Below are 14,480 nucleotides of genomic sequence, written 5' to 3'. Positions count from 1 at the left end.
AGTGCACTCAAAAGTCGCCGACTTATAAACAAACTACAAAACTATTGATATTAATTCGTATTACTATAATTTTTATAATATCAAATATGCACAATTCTATCAAAAGTTGTTATAATTATTATAACAACAATTAGAATTTTATAATTTAAAAACACTTTTAAATACAATTATAAACAACAGTTTATTTAAATATCATTAAAATCAAAAAATTTAAATTTTAAAATAAGATCACCACAATAACAAAATTGCCGTTCTTCAAAAATCAATTTCATCGTTAATTTCATCGTTAATTTCATTCATTAAACTTTCTGAAAAAAATGATTTCTCCCACTTCTCCACACGGAAAAGGTCTCAGTAATGATGTGGCATCATCAACCAACTCATTTGTAGTTGAAGAATGTGGTTCAGTTGGAATTACTATTTGTTGAATTGCTCTTGAAGAATTTCGAACACCCAGAAATTCGTTTATTGAATTGTATTGTCTTAAATTGTTTTCGTTGTGAACTTGTTTTGCTCTATGATACTCTCCACTCAATTTTGACACAATTTCTCCAGCAATTCGTGGGAGTTGAATTGGGGTTGTTCCAACAGGGGTCGAATAATCTCCATCTGCCATTCTTTTGAAGAGATAAAAAGGAAACTTTCTTAACGGCTTTTTTGATATGTGGTAATTACAAAGTGAATGAGCAATATTGAGTAGAGACTCATAATCTCTTTTTAATAGCCCGTATTTGTTTCTCATCAACTTAAATAATATTATCAGTCGACCAAAATGATTTTCAACGAGAATTCTGACACTTGAGTGAACTACATTGTACGCTTTAATAAGTGAATTGTCTACTTTTGTTAATAACATCATTGATTCACATTCAATTGTGCCCCGCTCACATTCAAAATGGTTCGAATCAATAATAAACTCAACATTCGAAACTTCGAGCACGCCCAAGATTTGATATGTTGAGTTTGAAACATCCTCAAAATTTGTTTCAAAAGTTGTAGTGCAACACACCCTACATTTGGCATCTCTTTCTGTCACGTCAACTTGTCTGAACAACGTGTATAGTTCTATTTCCTGCACTGTTTCCGTATCAAAGTGAACTATTTCGACAACAGAACCACTTACACCTCCTTTAAATACATTGTTTTTTAAAGTTCCTTCGAAGTTTCCTCTAATTCTCAATCTATGTTCAGAACCATTCATCATTAGACTAATATTGATCAAATAATCTTCTGTTAATACAATTTGTTCGTTTTTTCCAGTTTTGGGATAAGGTATCAAAGTTTGTCCGACTCCTCTGTATCCACTATCTGCAAGTACCCATTCATTTTCCACAACAAAACTGGGATCCCAATTACACTTGTAGACAGTTAAATCGTTTGTTGCGCATTGTTGAGTTATTGACACTTTAACAGCCATTCCATCACAGTTAACATAAACTTCTGTTTTGAGCACACTACAATGATGTTTAAATGTAAAATATCTACCATCCTTTACTTTGCGTTCATTTTCTGATGTTTTTAGTTGTGTTGAAATCATTTGGTCTCTTCCATCAACGATGTAAAATGAATGTTCAAGTTGAGGAATAAACCTTAAATAATCTTGACTTCTGCCTGTTGCCAAATTTACACGAAGTTTTTGGGGAATACAATTTAAACTTTCAATAAAATCCTTTTCATTTTTACTGCAAAAAGTAAATATGATCTTTCTAAATTTCTCGAAATAAAACTAATTTTTGAATTTTTACAAATCTGTTTTTCATCTGAAATGTTGCTTCTTTTTCTATAATCAAATATATCATATAATGTTTTGTAATCAAATGCTTGTTTGAGAAATGTAAGTAGCAATAAAAATAATTTTTATTGAATTCAAAATTTGATTTTCGTTTACTGAAAGTATATTTAAATCAATTCATTGTTTAACATATTTTCTGTTTACAGCGTCCCATCTTCCATTGTATAGTATTATATCGAAAATATCGTCAAATTCATCATTTGTGAATCCTGTTAAATCAACAATTGTTGATAATGTATGTTTTAAAAACACTTTTATTGGATAATTTAAACGTTTTTCATTGGAAGTGGGTTTTGTTGGGTATATGGATTCTATTGTTATTTCTGCGTTATAATCAATTTCATTTTCACTTCGACGACGCTGTCTTGTTGGTGTGTCTCCCGTGTGATATTCTTCAAATTCTTCCTCATTGACAATTAATGATCTTTGCAATGCAATTAAAGTGTTGTTACGTGATGGTTGTTTCTGAGTTTCGACCATGGTCAAAAGTGGTTGATGATGTTCAGTTGTTTGGTATGTTGTTTGTGTAGCTTCATTATACTGTGAATTGTGTATCGAATTATCAGGGTTAATGATATGAGTGTTTTGAATATTCTGGTGTTGAAATATTTGTTGTATGTGAAGGGTCTGTGGAATTAAATTGACACTCTGTTGACTTTGTGCAATATGTGTTGATTGGCTGTTATTTTAAGAGTTAGTTAAAGACCGTTGTGTCAACTGATTAACTTCACCTTGTGTTGTTTATAATATCAGTTGATTTGTAGTAATTTGTTGTATAGATACTTCCTCCATATATTGAGTTGATTTGACGTTTCTTTTTATTTTCTTTTTGTTATTTCTTGTTCCTTTCTTTATCGTTCGTTTGAGTGGTGGGTGATTTGTGTGCATATTAGCTTCTTGATTGACATGAGAAGAAAACGTGTGTAGAAAACGTAGAGGTGTGGTGCTCATGTAATTGTAAGATTATTTTTGAGTTTCATTTTAATCTCAAGTTTGTTTTTTTGTGGCAAAATGAACTTTTACTTATTTACTTTTTGCCTTTTGTTTCTTTTTCTCACAAAATCACTATTATTATTCATTAATTTTTATTTTCTTTTTTATTTTTTTATAGTTATTTTAAATAATTATTTAATGATTTTAAAATAGTTTTAATATTGATTAATTTATCTTTTTTATAAGTAAATTTTATTGTATTTAAATTATAAATATAGGTCAGCGACTTTCGATATGACTAAAAAGTCGGCGACTTTTTAGGAAACTCAAAAGTCGCCGAACAGCTATAATAAGAACTTATTATTAAAACTTAATAAACTATATATAATAATGTGTTATATTATTAAAAAATAAACTATAACAATAGTTTGTTATGCCTGTTGTATTCTTTATATGCTTTAACTAGACTGATATTGTAATTTTATTATATAAAATAATATTAAATAAATATAAAGTTTATAAAATTATGATTAAATAAACAAGAAAACAAGTGTATTAAAATTTGATTAAGTAACAATAATATAATAATGTTTAAAAATTGAAAACTGAAATTGAGTTTCCATGTTTTTGTGATAGTTTCAACACTTTTGCCTCACTTGAAAAAACGTTTTTAAGATATCACACAAAGAATTACATTACAAAAACATTAAGTTTTTAAAGAGAAAAAAGTTTAATAAAAAATGAATTTTATAATAAAATAAAACTCATGTAATGTTTCAATTATATAATTAAGAAAACACTTTTCTATTTTTCCAATACTTATAATAATCAAGTGGGTAACTCTGTGTTGGAAATCCGCGGTGTCTTCCGAGTATCATTAAAATACAGATGAAACACTGGCCTACTGGTGTTAAATCAGCAGAAAAACTACACGGTAATTTGTTTGATCCAAGTGACATCCCAACTGTTCCAATAGCAGAAGATACTTCAAACAACACATCGAGTGTGACTTGAGCCGGTTCTGCGTCGTGTTGGTGATTCGTTGTGTATGACCACATAACAAGTAAAGAGAATACATATACCCATCTACATCTTAGTCGAATCCATTATCACTCTAATAACAAACACTGTATGATTGAAGAACATATCTTTCACATAATTAAAGATGGTCCCCACGTTTGTTTGAAGTTGTGCCAACCCACTTGACAAATTGACTTCGTCGTCTCTGATCTTTCTTAAAATGACAACGGGATAGTTAGCAACATACATTGATAGCATGTATGTGAATAACACAGGTGGCCAGAGTTCTTTCGGATTTACTGCAGCAAACCCCGCTGTTCTTGTAAACGAGGAATGTGCAAATCCAATAAGAAAAGGCTGGATATCATTTTTCGAGTATAACAAACAGAAGAACGAAGTTTGGAGGAACATCAAGAAGAGCTGCACAACAAAAAGCAGTTTCGTCTGTGTTGATGAAAAGAAGTAAAGGGACATCCTTGTTGGGGCCTTTAAGATGTATAATAACGGCTGATTTGACATTCCCATTGGCTCCGTCTTCGACTTTTTCTCGAATATCCTGTGGAGACAGAAAACAATCCATCGTGTCATGATTGGTATCATAATGTTTCCCGTTGCGTTCAAAAATACGCACGCGAGTATAATTGGGTAATTGTGGTTGAATGGCATGAGTGAGTCTTGGTTGATGGTTAATCCCAAATTGTTAAATGCAGAGATTGTCGTGAACAACGAGAACCACAACCCATTGACTTGTTGACCCTTATAACGTCAATTGTTGTTACTTAATTAATTAACAATTATTAATTATTAAAAACTCATTCAAACAAACTTTGAGGTATGCAACTATTGTGTCATCCGTATACGTTGCTATCAGAATGCATATAAACCCAACTAGTTTGAAAAACGTTGTGTAGAACAATTGTACATAAATGAAGTACTTGAGCGATTTCAGTTCAAGTTCATAATCGAAGACTAGAGGCTCCATTTCACTTGTGATAACAACAAATGTTTCATCTTGTATGGTAATGGTCTTATCATCTTCAATGTCTTCACTCGAACTGAAGTCCATGACACCTCCATTACTCTGTTGATACTTTTTTTCCTTTTGGAGTTGATGTGCTATATTATAAAGTCGGTAGTATCGACACAATGATGGTACTATTGTTGAAGCAAACATGACTCCGCAGATTTCAGAAGCAAAACAGACAACAACTTGTGTTTGAAGAGTCGTCTGCGTGTTATTTCACTAATATTTTGTTATGGAAAAAACAACAAACCACAGAAAAATCAAATGTGAGCAGCCCAGTGTCTGTCGCCGTAGTGATTCCCAAAAACATTGCTTGGAGAATTGTTATTTGTGAATAGTCTCTTTCAAAGTAATATGTGACAACTGCAACTAAGAAAGACATAAAAAGTGTATAGTATGTGTGGTATGAATAAAAAGACTGCAATGAGCTCAGCACTCGTTTCAGAATGCCATTCTGCATTTATTTTAGTGAGATGCTTTACAGGGACATTCAATTCAAAGAACCCTTCATATTCTTATGTTGATTAGTATAAAATGCTATAAATGCGTGAATGACTTCGATGAACTATAAATATAGATAAAATATCTATTTTTATATGGTTTTCATTTTAATTCTGTTTTTTTGGCAAAGCAAAGTGACTGAAAATCAATTTAAGCATTATTGAACCGAAAAAAGACTCAAAAAATAGTTTTTGTTATTATTTTCAATCTAAACCCACTTTTGCCGAGTTTAATTGCTCAGATTGACAAGAACTTATATATTAATAGTTAAATATAGTATTTATTCTAATACAAAAAGCGTTAAAAAAAAGAGCCTGAGAACAGGACCAAAAAAAAGCGAAAAACGCCACCGAAAAAGAAAAAAATTCAGAAGGAAAAAAAAGAAAACAAAAAACAGCAATTCATCCTTTTCAAGACTTTTTTCTTTTGTGATAAGGAACAAAAAAAGCAAACCGATGGAAGGGCCTAGCAATTTCCAAAGGGACTATATCGGTATTCCACCTGAAAGTCGGTTTATAACTATTATTGATCCTTTATCATTACCAGATCGTGTCACCCCAATCGTTATCCAATCCCCAATACATAAACTCGTGTTTATCTCCTTCAACAACAACTATCCATTACCTCCCATGGACGTTGTCAATTCAAATGTATTGCAACAGGAAAACCAAAATACAGCGTTTCAGACGAATTATGAAGAGAATGATATCGGTAACCCAACACAACAAATGGAAATGGACGATGCCGATAAAACAGTACTTCAGTATGATGATCAAAGCGACTGTAATGTCGCAGCGGAGTTACAAAAATCATTGAACAAAGAAAATGAAGAGAAAAAACCAAAAACGTTGATTACGCCTCAACTTCAAGCACCAAAAACTAAGAAGAAGTATGGAAATTTAAAGAGGAAGTCACCAACGAAAAAATTGGTGAGAGGGATGCCAAGTCTTGTGAAAGGAGTTTCAACGGAACAACTCTTTCCTGATTTGTCGAGTGAAGTGGAACATCAAAAAAAGATTAAAATGCCGATATCACCAATTCCTCAAGTCACCCCCAGTACAAATACAAAGAATGAAAAACTCAGTCCGCTGCGGAGGAAATCAGACGAGAAAGAAACTCAACCGGAAATTATTACTAATATTAACACCGAGACAACACCGTTTAATGGAGACGCGTTGGACAAACAAATCACTAAAGTGAAGAAACAACATGTATCAACCCCTCTCACACAAACAAAATCAATGCACTTCCTTAAAGACTTGGCAATCAAAGAAAAGGAGAAGGTAGAAATACAAGATAATGATTATCCAATCACTGATTATAAATCTGATGGTTCGGAAGAGGACGACCAAGATAAGAGGAGGTCCGATAAAACAAATCAAAGACAAAAATGGGTCGAACATGGCAACTTGACGCCAATCATGAATCAAAACGCTCGTGTAGATCCTGTTAATGTGTTTGGCGTTTCTCCTCTCTCAGCAATTAGTTTGATGCGGTTCGTTCCAAAAGAACAGCGCGTGAAGGCAGACTCAAGAAATAAATCACTTGCTTGGGATGACTCGAAATTCATTAAAAAACACTGACTTTGTTTAATCAATTTTTTATATCACACTCTTCTTATTTTTATCTTCATTTCTATTATTAAATTATAGATTATTATATTACTATGTATTGGTTAGTCTATTTATAAGTTGTATTTATGGTTTGAATCTATGGTTGTAATATGGATTTGAATAATTTTTATTTTTATTATATTTATAGATATTTATAATTTAATTATTAATAATTATTAATAATTATATTAATAATATTTAGTTTATAATAGTTATAAAATAACATTTCTTTGTTTTCTCATTAGTAATAATAATTATAATTATAAAAATATAAACAATTGGATTGTATTTATTACTTTTTATAAGAAAAATAATTAATTATTAATAATAGTTAACTAGTTAATACTGAACTATATTAGAACAAATTTTCATTAATCATTAAACATGACAAAACGAAAAAACAAAGGCAAAAACAAAAAATGATATTGGTTTTTTGTATAAAAACTATTTTTTATTACTTTTCTTTTAAAAACGTTTATATTATCTTTTTTATATCTCATAAAGTCCGCAAAAAAGCACTTTTGGAATAACACAAAACAAAAGAGTGAAAAAATGCAGGAAAGAAATAGTATTGGAATGGTTTACCACATGAAAAAAGATGCCGAATTAATGTAGTTACGACTTGGTTTAAAAACGTCATGAGGAATGAATGTCAAATAAAATCAAGGCACTCAACTGCCTATAAAAAGATTTCCCCAATCTTGATAACATCAAATGGCTTCAACAAACACTATAGTTATCAACTCTATTTGCCCGGAAACTAAAGAAGAAGACTTGCAAAGATTATTTGGTCTTGCTGGTGAGATTGAGAAAGTCGTGATTGACCACGAGACTTCATCTGCCAAAGTGGTGTATAAGACAGCTGACTCTGCTCAAAAAGCTTTGTTGTTGAATGGTGCGTTAATGAATGGGTCCAATGTTGTTGTCGATATGGAACACCTTCCAGAGAAAGTCATCACTGAAGAAGAAGTCGTTCAAATTGCATCAAAGTGGGCGTCCCTCAATGATATTGTCGAGAGACTCAAATCAATTGACGAGAAAACCCATTTCACGGAGTACTGTGTCTTGTGTTACATTCTTGCACTCTCAAAATCAGAGGACATTTATCACAACTTCCACCCCATACAATCAATCACCAATGGGCTCAACCACGTCGATGACAAAATGAACATCTCTGGTTTCATCTGTTTGTGTGACGATAAGATCAGAGAGTTATTGCGTAAATTTAACCCAAGACAAGTCCCACAAGTCGAACAACAAGTCCAGACTGCCCCTGCTGAGATTCAGCCAAAACCTGTTTCTGCCTAATTCATTTTTTTGTTCATCCATTCCATATACTATACATTATTAATTATTTATTATATTTAATGAATCTTTTAAAAACAACTAGAAGTCATAGTAAAATAATTAATAATAGACGATCCATCAAATATCATACAAAATAATCAATCATCGGAGTCTGATAAGACATAACTCTTCTTTGTGGGCACCGACTTAATCTGAGTTGGTTCTGGAAGACGCTTATTAACACCTGGGTTTGAAATGGGCGGTCTTTTAGTATCTGGTCGCGAAATTGAGCGCTGGTCTTTGAACGACTTTGACTCGGAGCGGGAAATGGATTTAGAAGGTTCTTGTCGACTAATTCCACGCTGTGGGAATGACGAAAAGCTTCTTGATTCCTTCTTCTCGTCGCTCTCTGATTTTCGAAGTCGTGCGATGAAACTCTCTTCTCGAGTCTTTCGTCGCAAGAACTCTTTGATTTTCTCTGCAACGTCATACCTGACAAACAAGGTCAACTCTTCTTCTTTATAAAAGACAACTCCCTTCATCTTCTCTGCTTCACTTTTGGTCAAGTGGTAGAGTTCCTTTTGCACTTCAAGTTCGGGCTCATAAAATCGAAATTTGACCGCCCGCACCTCTTTCAGTCGATTTAACTCTCGTTTCCACAAGTCGATTTGTGCCTGAATGTTCTTTGGCAAATTCGGTTGCAAAAAATTGACAAGCATTTCGTTGGTGATACCCTTCAAAAACGCTTCGGTCACAGTATCATATGTAATCCTCCCCACACACAAATTGGTTAATTGCAAATTCTGTCGAATGAATAACGAGTACAACTTCACTTGGAAGAAACTCTCCGTGTAAATGTACACTGTGTAATTCGTCTCAGTGATTGTCCTTGGTTTAGTCACCAAGTCTGACGGGACAAGCGCATTTGATCTTAAAAGAGACATCAGCGGCGTCACAACAAGTGCGTTCTTCTCTTTCGAATACGCAATAATCCCCATCATATCAAACAATATCAGTGGTGCTGCAGAATAGATTTTTGTGAATGGGTCTGCATTGTAACATGTCTCTGGAGCCAAATAAGTCAACTCGAAAAATTCGTTGATCAACTTCCCCATCCTTCTCTTCCTCTGTGCCGGTCCAAAGATGCTCAGCATCAGAATCCAAATCTGTGTCTTTGTCTCTTGGAACAAGAATTGGTACCCCTTTCTTGTAATTTGTGAACCCGCGTCATTGACAAGTTCAAGGTCTTTGAAGAGTTCAAACGCCGATTTGGGTAAATTGTGGGACTCATTGAATGTCAGTAATTTCATTAAAAAGTCCTCAAACATCTTCACCGCGTTATTCAGTGAAGCTTTTTTGATCAGAGCATCCTTAACACTGAAATTGCAGTCGCTTACAACATAGTTTGGCACCATTGGGCCAAGAATAGATTCCTTCAAATGGGTTTGGAAGTCCGCGTTCATTTGGAATTGGGTCTTCCCATTGATCATCACTTTCTTAATAATTTTGACGCTTTCGAGCAAAGAGAGGACGTGTATGATCTCTTGTTTAGTTATCGTAAATTGTTTTTCTACAGTGGGTAAGTCAATGGTCGACGACAAAAAGACGAGTCGGAGTAGAAGTGATTGGCATAGTGATGGCAACAATCGAAAGATCCCCGAACTACTCCATTTAGTTTGATAAATGACTCGATACGCTCCCTCTGGGAAGTCTTGAAAATACTTCAGCACGTCCTTCTCGAGGATGTTCTCCATATTATTATTATAGTATTTTCGAGTTTTTTCTTCTCACAAATCGTCTTGATATGAATTAATACAAATCTATTAAATAAATTGATATGGTTTAATAATAGTATTAATTTTGCTATTCACAAATCGAAAGTTTGAAAAACATTTTAAATAACAATTAATTGGGTACGACAGACGATGCAACCTTTTCCTCGTTTGGTCTTTGCACAATTGGAGTTCGATTTGTCTTATAAAAGGCAAAGTGGTACTCGTGTTGTGCAATAATTTCGTTCATCAAAATGGGGTTCTCGCATGCCTTTCTGAAATCCGGGTTTTGAAGTTTGTCCAAGTAAAAGAGACAAGCTGGGTATTGAATGAATTGGATATAATTTGGTTGTTTCCAGTATTGTAAATACTTTAAGAAGTGTACCATTGCTGGTTTCTCGAGTTGTTTGTGTTGCGCCAAGTCTATGCGTTATTTTGTTATACAAAATGTTATTCACTCTTTTTAAAAAAATACAAACATTGAAGGTAATATGGGTTCGCTAAACATTGAATAAATTCTAACTCATATTCAAATCGCGTTTTGTCACTGAGTTTACTTGTTGGACGTTGGTCTATGTTTTCCATTTATCACTTTTTAGTTGTGGGATATATAACTATAATTATATTATTTTTATTTATAATATAGTTCATATTATTATATTAAATTATGGTTTCAAATTACTATGAATAAAAAAAGTAAAATTGTAAAACAAAGAAAGACTCATAATAATAATAATGGAAGTCGAGAAAAAACCCTCCTTCAAAATTTACTCAACGACGCGCGTAGGCGCAGTTCCGTTTATTACAATAGATAATCACAATAAATACCTCAGCACTGTAGATTCACTTCTTTTTTCTTTTGGCGACTTGTTTGTTTCTATTGATTCGACTAATTATAAAAGGGTGTAATATATAAATAATAATAGTAGTAAATAATATATGAACAGATATAGTTAAGATATTAAATAAAAATAGTAAATATATACTAATGAATAGATATGAAGCTAAAGATTACTTAATCAAGAGTAAAATGACTTACAAGAAGTATTTCATGCTTCCTGAAACGACAAATCATATTTTAACACTCTCTCTTGTGAATAGCATTGATGAGTGTTCCACCAAACTCTCAAAGTCTGACTTTAACTTAACAACACGAGGAGGATATCGTCCTATAACTCCAACTCAAATCGTAGAATTTGCCACACAGGCCGGGTTTGCACAAGTTGAAGGTGTCGCGACGTCTCCAGCCAAAAAGAAACGTTCGGATAAGAAGTTAAAAATAACGCGAGATGTTGTGATTCGTGCATTGAAGCAAATGGTAGCCACCAAGACCGAAATAAAGAGTCCCCTTGAGATAGTAGCTTCTGTGAATTTGTGTGGTCGTGGTGATGCAGAATATGTTAACAGAGTGAAGGCTCTTGGAATCACGTCGATGGTGTTTGACTGTGAATACATAGAAGACCAAAATTCGTTAATTAGTTATGTTGAGGCGGTCTTACCTGAGTGCAGTGGACTAGCTTTATATGCGAAGGTATACAAATTTGAGTTAGAGAAGTACATAACGTTTGCTCAAAAGGGGATTTCAGTGTGGACTAATGGAATCAGTGAAATTACTATGAATGGGCAGATGGAAGTCTTTCCTATTAGTCTTGATACAACAGATCAAACAAACACTACAATAGATATGTACGACGAAAAGTGGAAAGAAATGGTCGACGTCGTTGCTGAGAAGGATTGCAAATGCTTCACTTGTTCAAAGAACAATTCGGTATCGTACGTCCACCACTTATTGTTGTGTCATGAACTCACTGGAAGTACACTCGTGTCTTTGCACAACGTAACCAAAACAAAGGTATTCGAAGTTTTTTTGAATGAACTCATTAACTCGGGAGATAAGGCTAAGTTCGAGAAGTTTGAAAATATCATCAAAGCGCTCGTCCCTCCACCACAATCAAGTAAAAGAAAACTCTATGAATCCTTCAACAGAAAAGAAGAAGATGATTGAAAACTTGTTAAAGTTCTATTTGAAAGGTTGAATCCAGTGATATATCGTTTAATATTTTATATAGTATATTTACCATACTTATAATGACATTATTTCAAAAAAATAAACCCCATAATTATTGTTTGAGATTATATAATTTGTTATAAATTTGTTATCGTGATATGATATCGATGAAGAACATTATCAGCATATATCTGATACAATTGATGATAGATTAATCTGAGATAATATTTTTATCTATTTTTTTGAATCAAAAGTAAATTACATATCAAATATTTTATATTATATTAATATTTATATTATAAAGGCATAGAGATATTAAAATACTATACGAAATAATACATTAATCTATTACCTTTTGAATGAAGTTTGGATGACTAAACCTTTGAACTGAACAGATGAAACAGGTTGAGTTGATATACCAGAAACTCCCTGACATCATACGAGATATTTCACAACCACCAACTACCCATCTAAAAGACGATTTGAATGATGTTTTGATCGATTCAATACTTGACAGTGTTCTTGTCGATGGTCCATTAAAAGAGTACATCGCCTTTATACACTTCTATCAAAAGCAAAAACAAAATACTTGGGTGTATCACTTACAAAAGGCGATGGAATGTACAAACGCGTTTGATTCTTTTGAAGAACAAATCCTTCCAAACAGTCGAACTGTCATTTTCCTTTTCAGTCGAATTTCGTTCGTCTCCGTTTTAAATACCACCGATACGAACAAAACAGACGTTGCGAAGTATATGACAACCCATGACGTTGTATACTGCGAAGGAAATTTTGCGATTCTTCTTTCGGAAGTGTTGAATACTTTTGTCGAAGTACTTCCCAGCACTGCATTCACTTTTGAATTCTACCAAAAAATGCTTTTATACGCATTTATGGACCGCTTTGACATCTTCCAGTTGGTCGAAAAGAGTTTACCAAACAACGACATTTCGCTTTTGTTGTCTTCATTCTGCGACACGTCGTATCTCCAACTTCTGAAGAAAAATCATTTGAAATATCGTAAAAGTGTTCTTTGGCCCTTTCTCGACTTCTTTCTTGTCAACAACAACACGCCACTCTCGTGCTACCAGAACTCTTCAGAGATGATTTCATTGTATATAACACACCTCTCTCATCTTCCTGTGATCTCAACCGAAGAAGATCAATGTCGAGAATTTCTGAAGAACTACACGTGTAATAGAAAAAGTCTGATGGTATTACCAAACACGTTACACGCCATTCCACGAGTCAACTTTGAGAAGGGTGTTCATTACTTACTGCAGTCGGTGAACACCGAAAATGTGAAACGGATACAATCGAAATACAAGACAATCGATGAAGCACTGACTTCCATCAAATCATTCGACAAATGTGTTCGTGGTTCCACAACAACGTTGTTATGGATATCATACGATATCGACAAGGAGGAGGTTGCTATCGCGCAATTCCTTCACAAATTACACAACTTGTCTGTATCGGACCAACTCCTCACTTTGTTATCATTATGTGAAGTAACAATGACGTATGACACGTGCGCGTTATTGCTTGAAAAGAATATGGGAGTGGAATATGTTAAGAGGCGGATCGAGACGAAATTGGATCATATCAACAAGTGCCTCAAGATCTTAGGCGAGATGAAAAACAGAGCGGAGCTGTACCATATTATATTTGCTCTGAAACATATGGCCAAAACATTTCCCGTGCCTCAATGGTTGCCGCTGTTGTTTGCCATTGAGTTATCTAAACCCGAATTATTTGACATTGTTCAGTTCACTCTCATCGAAACAATCACACTCGAGACAATACCAAACTACCAACTCATTGAAATATTAAAATCCGGTCTTGTTGGCGATGAATTGACTGTCGCTGTGCTGATCGAAGCAATGAAATGTGTACAGAACAATTGTTATAAACGGGCGCTTCAGATCTGTCGGTGTAAAGAGGCGATGACGGACTCCAGAGTTATATTACTTGAATACCTCATCTCATTCAAAAGTGGCGAGGTGTTCTTAGGTAATGTGGTTGAGAGATACAAATCAAGCACACACCCACTCCCCGATGTTTTTCAGTTACTCAAACTGTTGTCTAAAACTCCCTCTAATGCATCAAATGGGTGTTCGCCACTCACAAGTCCAAAACAAATAGCAGAGAACTCACCCATCTTCGACGAACTTCATCTTTTCAAAGAAAACCAAAAGTGTTGGAGCATTACAGGAGAATTCAACCAAATCGTTTTAAAAACAAATGAACGTTTAAAAGGAATGAACGTGATGAAAGGACTGGAGTTTGTTAATGTCGACGCATTACGAACAGTGATGCAATGTTATGACGTTCGACTTCTGAAAAGTGTTGAGCCGGTTCCTTCATTCGTTGGGTTTGACAAAAAGTTTTACATCTCAAGTCTGTTTCGGACAGTCAAACAGAGTTCGGTGGATGTCGTGAAGTGGCGAGCTTTATATCGGCTGTTGGAGATCTCGGGTAACATGCCCTTAGAAATTGCAATGTAATTTATTGTACTCTTGTAGTTGTG

At 33.9% G+C, this 14,480-nt stretch overlaps 8 protein-coding genes across 8 annotated transcripts; 4 read left to right on the top strand and 4 right to left on the bottom strand.

Annotated features, from left to right (window-relative positions):
* Nucleotides 1-292: 292 nt before the first annotated feature.
* On the bottom strand, nt 293-1,417 carry EIN_229860 (hypothetical protein; the record flags this gene model as incomplete). Its single annotated transcript, XM_004255176.1, has 1 exon — nt 293-1,417. One exon carries the CDS (start codon nt 1,415-1,417, stop codon nt 293-295), a length of 1,125 nt encoding a protein of 374 aa, XP_004255224.1.
* Nucleotides 1,418-3,513: 2,096 nt separating this feature from the next.
* On the bottom strand, nt 3,514-5,229 carry EIN_229850 (cation transporter, putative; the record flags this gene model as incomplete). Its single annotated transcript, XM_004255175.1, has 4 exons — nt 3,514-3,811; nt 3,852-4,501; nt 4,572-4,973; nt 5,020-5,229. 4 exons carry the CDS (start codon nt 5,227-5,229, stop codon nt 3,514-3,516), a joined length of 1,560 nt encoding a protein of 519 aa, XP_004255223.1.
* A 136-nt stretch (nt 5,230-5,365) lies between these two features.
* On the top strand, nt 5,366-6,853 carry EIN_229840 (hypothetical protein; the record flags this gene model as incomplete). The annotated part of the gene is made up of 3 exons (XM_004255174.1): nt 5,366-5,404; nt 5,459-5,463; nt 5,521-6,853. 3 exons carry the CDS (start codon nt 5,366-5,368, stop codon nt 6,851-6,853), a joined length of 1,377 nt encoding a protein of 458 aa, XP_004255222.1.
* A 744-nt stretch (nt 6,854-7,597) lies between these two features.
* On the top strand, nt 7,598-8,191 carry EIN_229830 (hypothetical protein; the record flags this gene model as incomplete). Its single annotated transcript, XM_004255173.1, has 1 exon — nt 7,598-8,191. One exon carries the CDS (start codon nt 7,598-7,600, stop codon nt 8,189-8,191), a length of 594 nt encoding a protein of 197 aa, XP_004255221.1.
* A 137-nt stretch (nt 8,192-8,328) lies between these two features.
* EIN_229820 (TFIIH basal transcription factor complex p52 subunit, putative) lies at nt 8,329-9,924 on the bottom strand (the record flags this gene model as incomplete). The annotated part of the gene is made up of 1 exon (XM_004255172.1): nt 8,329-9,924. One exon carries the CDS (start codon nt 9,922-9,924, stop codon nt 8,329-8,331), a length of 1,596 nt encoding a protein of 531 aa, XP_004255220.1.
* A 151-nt stretch (nt 9,925-10,075) lies between these two features.
* On the bottom strand, nt 10,076-10,527 carry EIN_229810 (mediator of RNA polymerase II transcription subunit, putative; the record flags this gene model as incomplete). The annotated part of the gene is made up of 2 exons (XM_004255171.1): nt 10,076-10,365; nt 10,422-10,527. The coding sequence occupies 2 exons, from the start codon at nt 10,525-10,527 to the stop codon at nt 10,076-10,078; spliced, it is 396 nt and encodes a 131-aa protein (XP_004255219.1).
* Nucleotides 10,528-10,930: 403 nt separating this feature from the next.
* On the top strand, nt 10,931-11,947 carry EIN_229800 (hypothetical protein; the record flags this gene model as incomplete). Its single annotated transcript, XM_004255170.1, has 1 exon — nt 10,931-11,947. One exon carries the CDS (start codon nt 10,931-10,933, stop codon nt 11,945-11,947), a length of 1,017 nt encoding a protein of 338 aa, XP_004255218.1.
* A 398-nt stretch (nt 11,948-12,345) lies between these two features.
* EIN_229790 (hypothetical protein) lies at nt 12,346-14,457 on the top strand (the record flags this gene model as incomplete). Its single annotated transcript, XM_004255169.1, has 1 exon — nt 12,346-14,457. The coding sequence occupies one exon, from the start codon at nt 12,346-12,348 to the stop codon at nt 14,455-14,457; it is 2,112 nt and encodes a 703-aa protein (XP_004255217.1).
* Nucleotides 14,458-14,480: the final 23 nt, after the last annotated feature.

This window comes from Entamoeba invadens, assembly GCF_000330505.1.
Source record: "Entamoeba invadens IP1 unplaced genomic scaffold scaff_1105074725849, whole genome shotgun sequence".
Lineage (NCBI taxonomy): Eukaryota > Evosea > Mastigamoebida > Endamoebidae > Entamoeba > Entamoeba invadens.
The sequence above is the reverse complement of the archived record's forward strand: the minus strand, read 5'-3'. Positions and strand labels throughout refer to the sequence as shown.